Genomic DNA, 13,257 nt, shown 5'->3' on the forward strand with positions numbered 1-13,257 from the left:
TAATGGGTGCTCCCAGTCATAGTGTGACTTCAAGAGGACTTTATTTATCCATTGTTTCCCTGTGGGCTCATAACCAATGCCTCACAATCTATTTTCCTGTGCCAGTGAAATGGAAATTTCTGAAGAGGTTGGATACATGAGGTCTTCTCAGTTATTTTCTCCTTGGTGGGAGTCCAATAGCTGGATTCAGCCTCGTCGTAGGTCTTGGAAGGTGGAAGGTGGGAGGTAAACAGGTAAGTAGTGGGGTCATGGGCACTGATAGTCATGAACAGATTCCACGAACCCCAAACACAGAAAGTGAGCACCCCATACTGTCACCTGATGCAGGGCTGTGTCTATGCCTTTTGTACACATGTGGTTTGCTGCTATCCCCAACTAAAGTCTATGGTTTAACAGTTCCTGCAGGCAGAGACTCTGATGTAGTGTTTCATGTAATGCTGAACACATAGTAGTTGCTTTAAAAAAATTCTGCTTACAATGATGACTATTGCTCTAGGATCACACTGTTAAGTGTTAATATAACGCAGTTGATAGAACAGGACAGTGATTAGTTTTACAGAATACAACTTCCAGAATTAAATAATGTACTGGTACAGTACATGGTGAATGTCCTTGTGAGCAGCTCCAACTGATGCAACCCTTTCCCATGGCTTTATTAGCGATATAAGTGCCCCAAACATGGGAATAATTCAGCTGAGCTGGAGGAGATTAGGTGCAGGAGAAGGTTCTGTGATCCAGAAAAGGAAAGGAAGAGATAAACTTAATGACAGAGACATCCTAGGTTGAGATAATGCTGCAAAGTTAGTAAGTGGCTCCTGGGAAACTGTCCCAGCAAATGAGTCTAACCACTGTCTTATTCTCTCACTCATCAATAATTTTATTTTATTTTTTTAAAGATTTATTTTATTTATACAAGACCTAGGGTATAGGCCAGATGCACGGGAGGGTGAGAGGATTCACCAGAGACAGAGCGGGGAACAGAACAGGCAGACTGACAAAATACACTGCTGAGGGAGCAGCGGGCAAGACAGGAGAGGTCTGCTTGCCTTGTGGGTTGCTCCAAGGCCGGTGGGGATCAAACCAGCTCTGCAGAGGCTGTGGACAGCTTCAGAGCACTGTGCTCAACCGCCTGCACCACCAGGGAGGCCCCTCATCAATAATTTTAAATAAAACTTGAAGCTATGATTTCTAGCAAAGAAAGCAGTGATAAGTTTGCCAGATAAAAATGCCAGAAATCCAGTTAAACATGAATATCAAATAAAGAATCTATCTATCTATCTATATATTTTTAATGTAAATGTGCTCTAAATATTGTTTGGAACTTATGCTAAAAAATTTGTTTCTCTGGAATTCAAAAAAAAATTTTTTTAAGATTTATTTATTTATTTATACAAGCACTGGGTACAGTCAGAAGCGCGGGAGGGTGAGGGACTTCGCCAGAGCAAGGAGCAGAACAGGCAGAAGGACCGAAGTACACTGCTGAGGGGAGCAGCGGGCGGCAGGAGAGGTTTGCGCGCCATGTGGGACCCTCCTCCAGTGGCCAGGGAGCAGCCGGGGATCGAGCCAGCGCTGCAGAGGCCACGAGCAGCTTCGTAACCCAGCGCTCAACCGCTGCGCCACCTGGGAGGCCCTATTTGGAATTCAAATTTAACTGAACTTTTGTATTTTTATTTGTTAAATATAGCAATGCTAGTTAATGAGATACAGGATTCATTTTACAGAAATCCACTTGATAGCTTATCTCTATGCAAATACCTTTAAAGAGACACCACTCAATTAACAAACACATAAATGCAGATAATATTTCTTTCTTTACTGTGAGTCATACTACTTTATTGACGTACAAGTCAAAGTCAAGATTCCAGGTGACAAACCCCATTGGTTAGTTTTATCTGTGTAACAATTGAAGCCTCATGTGTGATAATGATCTTGGGTTTGACTGGAAGTATTAGAAGCCGTGTCTCTTGAGGTATTTGGCTCGTGCAAGGACATCATTGCAGAAGTCACAGCTCAGATCCTGGGTACTTCTGACATAGCCATCTCCTCCATTGTAGGCACAGAGTCCACCTGGAATTCACAAGAAAGGTTATGCTGACCCCACAGCCTTTTATTGCTTCAGGGTACTCAGTAGCTAACTTAGATTCTCTTTCTTTATTGCTAATCAGGAGGCAACTGAGGTTTGGGGGACTCTGATGCAAAGCATGATATTTGTTTCTATTAATTCTATGCTGCAAAACCACCGGCCCGTGTGGTACCCATACCTCTCAGATACTGGTCGGGGGTCCACGTTGGAAACCTCCTCTGGATTTCTTTGATTCTAAAGGTCAAGTTTTCAGTCACTTGTGAAACCTGAGATTGGGTTATCCTGGTTATGGGAGTATAAAAGCCAGAATCCTAGAGGGAGCGAAGCAGAGGAAAATCCAGGTAAGTCAAGTGGGATGGTGATGTTGTTTCATAGGACCAGTACTGTTTTTTCATTTCCCTTGGCTTTCTTGCTTCCTCCTTTGGCTGAACCAATGCCACTTTCAGTCTTCCTAGGGATACGTAATAAAACTACAAGGTTTGGGCAAAGGAAAGAAGATATTTCACTGATGTTTCAGAATTATAGTGAGATGTGAAGTTGGAAGCCAAAGGTGACAGGGGTATCACAATGCAGCCTAATGCCCTCTGTGTTGCAAACACAAGCCCTCCAAACAGGTCAGAAATACATTTTTTCTATTTGTGCAGTCATGCATTTTGAATGATAGGGATTTGTTCTGAGAAATGCACTGTTAGGCCATTTATCATAGTGTGGATGTCATAGGGTGTAATTCCACAACCCTAGATGGTATAGCCTTTATGCATCTAGGCTGTATGGTGTAGCCTATTGGGAAATCTATTGTTGGCCAAAATGTCTCTAAACAACACAAGACTACACTTATAAGTTTCCTTCCAGAGGAAGGAAAGGTCCATTTAAATTTTGTCTAAAGGTCCATTTAAATTTTCTTATAAACTTTTGACTACCATTCCACATAGGTTCCACCATATTCAGGAGAAATGTCTGACAGGGTAATTCTTTCTTCATTTTTAAAGGAGATGGATTCATTCATTCATTTCCCAAGAATTAGATTTTATACTGGAGGCAGAAGAAAGCAGCAAAAACAATGCTGTTCCTAATATCACCAGTGCTGCCCAATTCTGCATTTTCTAGAATTTGTGTAACTTTGTAGCAAAGATTCTCCCCTTGTGGACTCCTTGGTGGTGCAGGGGTTAAAGTCAGCGCTATCAAGCTATCGCCAGCCACTACACACATGGCGCAGCAGACCTCTCCTGTCTCGCCCGCTGCTCCCCTCAGCAGTGTATTTCAGTAGATGTGCCTGTTCTGCTCCCCACTCTATCTCGGGTGAATCCTCTCACCCCCTTGCACTTCTGGCCTACACCCTAGTTCTTGTATGCATAAATAAATAAAAATGAATCTTTAAAAAAAAAAGATTCTCCATTTGTGAATACACTTCCTGATGTGTAAAGGATGGATTACATGATTTCCCCTCCATCCCATCTCACCAGATTATTGGATCAGGTTCCAAATCAAAATTAGAGAAAATATCTGAAAGTATTTTTAAATTGTAAAGCATCATGCAAAGTACTAATGGGAAGCCAATTTAAAGATCATTGAGGAATACATTTTCCTAAAAACTTAAATGCATGCAATACTTAGTAGACTTCTCAACAACAACAACGTGAAATGAAGTAGAAAAAAATGTGGCCTTATTGTCTTCCTTGCCATCACCAACACCTTTGCCTGCCCCAGTGCAGTTAATTCAACAATTGAGTTAGTTAATGACAAGTTCTCTGGAAGTTTTTATCAGAAAACCAGTGATACCATGCAGACTTATTGAAAAAATAACACTTGGCATTCAAAACTAGGAATTGCCTGGAAAGGAGACAAGGGAAAGGAATTCATATTTAAGAATCTACCAGATACCAAGTACTTTTTCCAACAAGATTTCTCTGAATCTTCTTAACAATTCTGTGAGGATATGATTTACATGTGAGGAAACTGAGGTACACGGAGATTGATTTATCCATGGGCACAGAACTACAAAATAACAGATCAATGATTCCATCTGTAATCTTTCTCCTGCACTACTGTCCTGTTGGAAATTGGAATGGGGAACCGTAGGTGATATCCTGGAAAAACAGCAAAATTTATTTTAAAAAGAAATTGTGCCTCAGAATGAAGCAGAAATGCTGCTGCTTTTGACTCTCAGGCAGAGAATCTGTGGCTCTCCCAACTACTGGGGATATCTTTTATCTTGTATTCTATGGAACTGTGTTCCAGAGGTGCCATCAACAAGAGCAACAGATGTGCCCTTGGGTTGTGCCACACAACCAAAGGCCACAAGTCATCAGTGATGGAGGGTTACCTGCACCACCCTGGTTTCATCACCCAAATTGCCCACATTGACCAGAATGTTGCCACCATTAGTCTCCCTGGACAAGACACCAGCGATCACTGCAGGATCCATGCAGTACTTTTGGCCAACAGTACGCATCACAGGCTGATATCTCAGTAGATATGGCATGTCTATTTCAGCCAGTCTTTCAGAAGCGCGAACTCCTAAAGCAAACACAGAGGAAGAATGCAGCTTAGTGTGACTTCTGCTGAAGTGAGAGCTCAAGAGCAGAAAGAAAATATACTCCAAGGACCAGGGCAGCAGTCTAAAATGGAGAAGCCCATGTTTTAGTCTGAGATTCCTTAGTGGCCACTCCAGACCTGAGATTATGATTTTCCTGCTTTGATCTTCATTTGTCACTTCCTGAGGCAGTGTCCTCCAAGGCTATCAGTGCCCCAACTGTGTTCTCAGGAGCTGCTTTGGCCACCCAGGACAATTCCATGGGTACACACCCAGTTGACCCCAGCCTGGACACCCCAAACAAAGTCACCCAGTGAAATGTGCCTTTCCATCATGAAAATTCTCCCAAACCCTTCAAGAAGTCCTTGGAGAAATTGCCTCCAGGGACAGTCCCTCTTTCTACCCTAAGGTGACACCCAGAAATCATGGGAGCTTAAACTTTAATGAAATAACAAGAGTTCTGGACAAAATTAAAACTTATACTGATTTAGTTGGTTAGCTCATTTACCTTCTGAGCACTTCCATTATTTCTAAAGTACTCTCAGAATTTACAAAAACACTTGTAAAGTAAGCACTATTATCCCCCTTCCGATGGAGGCTCAAGGGAGCTAAGCGACTTGTAAAAGCAGAGTCAACACTCAGTCAAGTCTTTGGACTCCTTGTCTGGTGTTCTTGCCACCACTCAGGACCACTGGGCTGTGGGACATAGTGGGAACCAAAAGATTATATTGAGAGGATCAAAATGTGTGGGGATGGACAGGGAGCCATGGTGTAGGGCAACAAGGGAAGGCACAAAATTCTGTTGAGGCTGCCCTAGCCAAAAGTAGTCACCTTCGAAGGGAAAGAGAAAGAAGAGGAGGGAGGCAAGGTGGACAATGAGATTATAACTACCACAGATGTTCAGGCCTCGACGCCGTCCAATTACACAGGACGCCCCAGGAGTGCTGAGGGTTCGGATGTTCCCATAGCATCCCCAGTTGCTGCTTTCAGATGAATCTGCAAATTGAATACAATTTTGACCTTAGGCATTGAACCAGAATAGTTGTGATTATTACTTGGTGGAGTGATATTAACAAAACTATACTAACATCAATAATAACACCTTCATTCTGCAGAGGAAACACTTGAAACAGATAGTATATTGGCTAAAAATTTATCACAGAAACTGCCACAATGCTAAATTCTTACCCTGTCTTCTGTGGACATAAAGAGCTGCTGGAGCAGTTATAGTCCTTGCAGAGCTCTAGATCAGTCTCAGGGTGTATATTTGAAGTCTGACCTCAAGCAATACTGTATTAAGCCCACCCACATTCTGGAGAACCCCTTCTTTTTGTGGAGCATCAAGAAAGAGGCTGCAGGTTAGTGGCTGTTACTAGTCCAAGATTTGTTAAAACAGTTTAGGAGAAGAATAACATTTTCCACTGTAGTTTCAAGTGTTAGAGGTACCATTTTGTTCCTGTGCTTTTCTTCCCCACTGCAAGGTCATTTGGGAAAATGAAATACACTCACCAGTAAGGGCAAGGAGGCCCAGAAGCAGCCACAGTACAGACATGTTGATGACCTTGCTCTGTGGATCCTAAGAAGATTTTAAAATAGAAATTAGTTCAAAGATATAAAAATATTGATTGTTACAATAATAGTATGTTATGTTTTCTATAGAAAGTTGTGAAAAAAAGAAAGAAATATTTCCCCATGTCTGAACTCAGGAAATTAATAATTTGTGTGGTAATGACGAAAAGTAAACAAAGACCTTGTACCTGCTCCATCTTTTCAACTAGCTTAAAAATGATGAGACTCCTGCTGGGCCCACAGGGACTCAACCTGTTTTTGCATTACTGGATAGTAATTATTTTAAGAAACTATGATACTTTGAGTCTCAAAACTTAAAACATGGACCTGACCCCAGACTCTGAAAAGCACAATTTTGATGCATGTGCCTTATCCCAATAGCCTCTTCATAAAACATATATATATATATACACATACACATAAATACATATACATATATACATATATACATATATACACATATATATAATACAAAAAGGAGAGTTTTGTATTAGTGTTTCTCTTGATTTGGGTCCTTTTTTCTAAGGGTTAAAGGAAAGGGTATACTTTCTGCAGTGCTTTGGAGCATATTTTTGTTTAGATGGATGAAAAAGTTGGAGGACATTTCCCACTGCTTTCACCCCCTAGTCTGGGAATCTCAGACCCACTTGGCCAACTTGAATCGTGTTCCCTATTCTCTCTCTGCAAAGTTCCTGCTCAGGAACAAGGCTGGGCCAGAGCCCAGCAGGAACAGAGAAACAGTCTACTTCCACCAGCAAAGCCAAATGCCCAATAGTCCTGTGCTGGGAAGGACTGAAGTCATAGGAGGCTCACTTGACCAGAAAACTGCCTGTGGTCACCATTAATCAAACATTTGCTCCCGTGCACTTTTCTCTCTTTCTCATCTCAACTATTCCTCTAATCACCTTCCATTTGTACAGAGTGATGGTCTCCCTACTAACTCCCTCCATTAGCCACCAAATGAATACCAAACGCTAACCAGAATAGTTTCCAGTTGACCCCAGGAAATGCTGGAGGAATCAGCCACTTGCCCCCCAAGTTCCATCTACTACCAACACCTCCCACCGCAAGGTGGTCCCCTGATCTCCTTTGGTCAGTGGAGCATGGCTGCCTGTCATTTTGAATTATTACTATCATTACAATAAGTTTGCATATAAATATGGCACTTAGCTCTATTAGAACATTTTCTCCTATCTTTTGTTTTATTCTTATGGGTGATTCCTTCTAAACACCCAGGAAGATATCACGTCTTGAGATAAGTAGAGGTATTAGGGAAGTCATTTGAATTGTCTTCCTAAACCAAGGGAGTGTGTGCCCCTCAGATATGGCCTTGCTTTTTGTTTTTCTTTCCTACAACATTGAGATGGTCTATCTGATTTTCCTTAGTTCAGGAGAAATTGTCATGTTCACTCCCAACACGAGAAAGATACAGGAATTTGGCATTTCAGCTGTGTCTGCAGGAACTCTCAGATTTAATTGCAAGAATCATTTATTAGCACCCACTGAATTCCCAACCGCGAATGAGAGAGGACACTCAATCCTAGGGAAAAGGATGGAGAAAGATCACCACTGGTTCAGAAAAAGTTCTCATAAAGGTGTATTCTTACAGAGGCGTTTCACTGTCTTTATGGAAAGAGCACTTCTGAAAAAGAACTGTTTGCGTTCAGATGCTAAATGGTATTTTTTACTTTTTCTAATGTTTTTCTGGGGAGCAAAAACACTTTCTATGGAAATATCAAGTGGAAAGGCATAGCTTTTATTGCAGAGTGATAGCTACTTTGTTTTCCAAGCATAGAACTAAGTATTGTATTGAGCAAATACTTGAATGGAAAAAGCTGTATAAATAGATGTGCTAAATTACTTAGGAACACACAGTTACTTTCTATAAGTTTTTTCCCCAATTATGTCAGGAAGGAGCAAGAAGTGACAATGGACATAATCACAGCAAGTTGGTGCAAAACAATCCCGTGACTCAACTTTACAGGTGCCAAAAAGTACTATATGTTTATTAGGGATTATTGTAGCATCTCTGGAGTATGCTCAGAATATGTCCATCAGTTACCTATGACTAACCAGTCAGTACCTCTGTGGCTCCATGCACAGAAACCATTATTAGAACGTCAGGCCAAGACAACATAGTGATCATGACGCTAAGCACAGTATTTGCCTTGGCATCCCCCTACTCCCTTCCGGGTGCACAAACAGTAACTAACTAGCCCCATGAGCAAGTCAACAATCTGGATCAGCAGACACCAGGAAATACAACCCGAGGTTGCCAGAAGCCTCTGCCCACCCTCCTTCCACTGACTACTTGTCATTCTCAAAGCATTGTTTAGATTTATAAGGGACCTTTTCTTCCACAGTTAAACAATTTTCCTGGGAAAGGTAGACAGAGGTCTTTGGTCTTTCTGTTACCATAGAACTTCCATCCTATTCCTCTTCCATGAATGTTCTCTCTGATCTTTGCCATAATATAAACCTTGAGCCCTAGCCACCCCAGGTCCTTAGGGTCCTCCAATCAGCCAGACAAATGTGCTGTATTAACACCCTGAGGTGGGGCCTCCCTGGTGGCACAAGGGGTTAAACACAACACTGTGAAGCAGCCACTGCAGCACGAGTTTGATCCCCGGCTGGCCAGGGAGCTACCTACATGGCGCAGCAGACCTCTCCTCCTGTCTCACCCACTGCTCCCCTCAGCAGTGTATTTCAGTCAACCCGCCTGTTCTGTTTTCCACTCTGTCTCTGGTGAATCCTTTCACTGCCCGCACCTCTGGCCTGTCCCCCAGTTCTTGTATGCATAAATAAATAAATAAATAAACTGCCCTGTGTATCCACATTAGTCATGTCTCCTATTCCACATATTGTATTATATTGTATTGTGTTGTATTGTATTGTATTGTATTGTATTGTATTGTATTGTATTGTATTGTATTGTCACCCTGTTTTTATACCTAACTTGTCTCTCCATCTGCTTGCTGCCTGTGGACTGCAAGGCCTTTCCAGTAACATCCCATCTTAGTCATCTCTTTCTGCCTTGTCCTTCCCTTCCCTCCTTACACACGCTGCAACACCCCAGTCCACTGCCTCCAAGATTGCTATGCACCACTGGCTTTACATTAAAATAATAACAATGCCGGGCCTCCCTGGTGGCTCAGCGGTTGAGCGCTGGGTTGCGAAGCTGCCCGAAGCCTCCGCGGCACCGGTTCGATCCCTGGCTGCTCCCCAGCCACCAGAGGAGGGTCCCACATGGCGCGCAGACCTCTCCTGCCGCCCACTGCTCCCCTCAGCAGTGTACTTCGGTCCTTCTGCCTGCTCTGCTCCCCTCTCTGGCTCTGGTGAATTCTCTCACCCTCTCACGCTTCTGACTGTACCCAGTGCTTGTATAAATAAATAAATAAAAAATAAATCTAAAAAAAAAAAAAAATAATAACAATGCCCGTCACAAATGTAAAATGTGTTGAACACTAGAGTCACATTTTCCTGAGAAAAATCTAGCCTTTTCAGATTAAATCTGAAGGCTCCTTTTAAACTCACTCTTTGCAGAGTTGCATTTTCACATAGTCTGTGAAAACAAATGTTTACTAAATTTGGATGGTGAGCAATGAAGAGCAGAAAGAGCTCAGTCTTGATCTCTTCTCTTCATTCTCTTCAGGTAAATCCTTCCCTTGTCTAAAGAGAAGTGGATGGATTTTTTTTTTCTCAGTACAAACTCTGCCTGATTTCTTCACTTTAGGACAAGATTTTTGCTTTCCCAGAGTTGTGAACTCCAGAAAGGCTCCTCTCCTGATGCTGGATCCCAGGAATATCAAAGAGGTCAATTAATAATTCAAATTAATGAGATCAAATCAATGAAAACACAAGCCTCTCCATTCCATTCAAGACTCACAAAGCTTGTCAATCCTTTAACTTTGTCAAACTTATGCCATCAGGTATTTTTGACCCAGAGACTCTTAGAGCTTCCAGAGAACCATCTGTTACTGTTTCTGAACCATCACATAAGGTCTATGGGGTTAATGTAACCTTGGCAGTAGTGAGTGTGAGGATGAGGGAGGGAGGGACTACTGCAGTTTTTTGGTTTTGAATTCACACAAAAAAAGACATCCTATCTAGCCGATTACAGCTTTTGTTAAATACACAAATGTTTCTGTTCTCCCATTCTTTGCTTTACCCTTGTTCACAAATCCAAAAGTAACTATTTACTGCATTAAATACAATCTAAATTTTTGTAACTATTGTAATAAACCATAAAAAGCATTCTACCATCTTTCATAACTTGGGTTTTCTTTGCAAGGTCCTTGAGTTTTATCTGACTCCAACTTTTCTTATTTACTTAGCAACAGAGACACAACCATTACTAATTGATCACCCTATGCTGGATTTTTCCTAAACAGGTCTAAGCATAAATCTCACAGCTCTGTTTTACACTCACCTGTCTCCAGTTAGCTCTCCGTCCTGAGAGGCAGTGAGTCCACAGCCCTTTATATAGAGCCCCTGTCTTACTTCCTCTTTTTAAAGTGTTTACTTCACCCTATTATGAAGAGATTTATGGTTAAGTTGTACAAATTACAGCAATAATCATAATAATTACAAACACTTTGAACTTATATAGGACCTTTTATTCAAGAATGACCTGGCATTTTGCAAACATTAACCAATTAGTTCCTTACCACACCTCAGAGGGCAGGTCCTAGTTGTGGGTTCACTTTGACCCTTTTGGTAAAACACTTACTTATTTGCACCATTTTCTGGAAATAGAGTCAAACAAGAAAGAAAAGAAGAAAAGAAGGGAGGGAAGGAAAGAGAAAAGAAGGAAGAAGAGAGGGAGGAAGAAAGGAAAGAAATTGAATTTGGAGTGTCAAAAATTTATACTCAGTTTGTATTTCATTGTTTTTTTAAAGAGTTATTTATTTGTGCATACAAGAGCTGGGGTACAGGCCAGAAGTGTGTAGGGTGTGTGTGCGAGAGGATTCACCAGAGACAGAGTGGGGAACAGAACAGGCAGACTGACTGAAATACACTGCTGAGGGGAGCAGCGGGAGAGACAGGAGAGATCTGCTGTGCCATGTGGGTAGCTCCCTGACCGGGGATCGAATTCATGCTGCAGAGGCTGCGGATAGCTTCATAGGTTGCGTCTTAACCCCTTGCACCAGCAGCGAGGCCCAAGGCTTTTTCTATTTTAATGAAATCGTGTTTTGACCTTGTCCAATTTTTTTTCCTTTAAAAAATTTGAAAATTGTACATGATTAATTTATGATCCTTTTATGGCTTCTAGACTTTAGGTCATACTTAGAAAGAACTTAAATAAGTTACTTACTGATGAATTAGATAGATACTTTTAAAAAAAGATTTATTTATTAATTTATGCATACAAGAGCTGGGGTACAGGCCAAAGATGCAGGGGGTGAGAGGATTCACCAGAGACAGAGTAGGGAACACAACAGGCAGACTGACTGAAGTACACTGCTGAGGGGAGCAGCGGGTGAGTCAGGAGAGGTCTCCTGCGCCATGTGGGTTGCTTGCTGGCCGGGCATTGAACTCGTGCTGCAGAGGCTGCGGACAACTTCACAGCGCTGTGCTTAACTCCTTGAGCTACCAGGGAGGCCCTTGGTCTGTATTTCAGCCAAGCAGAGACATAACTTAGTCAGGTAGATGATGCTTTTTAATGTATATTCAATACTTCTAGTTTTTTTTTCCCAAAATATCTACATCAAATAAATACTGTGAGAGGGTTTATATGGAGTTTCAAGGAAGGACTCTGCCCCAAGTGGTCTTAGGAATGAATTTCACAATTAAAAGAGGGAGCCCCACCCTACAGCACCACACCCTCCACTCTAGCTCTTCTGAATGACTTGATTTTTCTCAAAGACAGTCTTGTCATTTCCTCCCTGCCTTTCTACAGGCTCTTCCTTCCCACTGACAAGTCTGTAGGGACAGAAACTGTCTCATTTGTCTTTTTAACTCAGCTCCTACCCCCCTGCCTGATACATATAAGATAGTCAATAAAATCCCTGTGATAAATGACTTGCTCATTGCTAACTTGTCTGTAATGTCTCCTCTGTATCCTCACCTCTCCCCTTTCCTGCCCCTTACCTCCTGCCCCCTGCTCCCTGCCACAGTTAGAATGTAAGCTCCAAGAGTATGCAGTGAATTTCGCTGCTTCGATTATTACTGAATCTTTACAGGCCAGAGCAGACTCTAGCACTCTGTGGTGTTGGGGAAATACTTGCTGAATGAGTCAATGCATGAAGAATCCCTACAAACTCACCCAATATTATTCAGTTGGGGCCCCAGTGTGGGTCCTAAGTGTGTTTCACGCTGCCTTGTAGTTATTTCTATCACAGCACCTGAGACACATTTTTGTTGTTAGACTGAAAATAACTCGAGCAAGGTTTGCTTCTTTTTTCTGTATGTCCTAAGTAGCACATTAAATGTACTCAATAAATGTCTGTGAAATGAATAAATAGCTTGGCATATGAATCTCAGACTGTGAGAATAGGGGTTTTATTGTTCTTCATGGCTGAGATGGCAAGGACACAAAAAGGCAAGACTCTGTGGACAAGGATCCAGACCCGGAGATTCAGAAAGTTCTTTAAATTTGGGGAAGGCCATGTGAGGATATTGGTCTCCTTGCTATTGTTGGCAAAGTTGGAATAAAAAGCAGAGTAAAAGCCATATCCTACTAAAAAAAGTGGATTCTTTCTTAATTCTGTCCACTAAGTAAAGTCTAGCGCATACCACCAATGACTAAAATTTGTTATAGGCATACCTCATTTTATTGCCCTTTGTTTTATTTGGCTTTGCAGATACTACGTTTTTTTACAAATTGAAGGTTTGCGTCAACCCTGAGTCCAGCCAGTCTATCGGTGCTATTTTCTCTCACTTCACATTTCTGTGTCACATTTAATTAAGGTATGCAAATTGTTTTCTTAGACATAATGCTATTGCATACTTAATAGACTACAGTATAGTATAAACATCACTTTTATATGTACTAGGAAACAAAAAAATTCATGTGACTCACTTTATTGTGAGGGATGGTGCTGGGATTAGGATGGTGGTTAACAGAGAGTAG

The 13,257-nt window shown here is 41.7% G+C and overlaps 1 protein-coding gene across 1 annotated transcript; it reads right to left on the reverse strand.

Moving 5' to 3' along the window:
- Window positions 1-1,948: 1,948 nt before the first annotated feature.
- Window positions 1,949-6,168, reverse strand: LYG1 (lysozyme g1). The gene is made up of 5 exons (XM_037528958.1): window positions 6,126-6,168; window positions 5,508-5,612; window positions 4,407-4,600; window positions 2,262-2,394; window positions 1,949-2,067 (listed from the first exon to the last, which is right to left on the reverse strand). The coding sequence occupies exons 1-5, from the start codon at window positions 6,166-6,168 to the stop codon at window positions 1,949-1,951; spliced, it is 594 nt and encodes a 197-aa protein (XP_037384855.1).
- Window positions 6,169-13,257: the final 7,089 nt, after the last annotated feature.

The sequence above is a fragment of the Talpa occidentalis genome, unplaced genomic scaffold, assembly GCF_014898055.3.
Source record: "Talpa occidentalis isolate TD23 unplaced genomic scaffold, MPIMG_talOcc4v2.1 talOcc4.5, whole genome shotgun sequence".
Classification (NCBI taxonomy): Eukaryota; Metazoa; Chordata; class Mammalia; order Eulipotyphla; family Talpidae; genus Talpa; species Talpa occidentalis.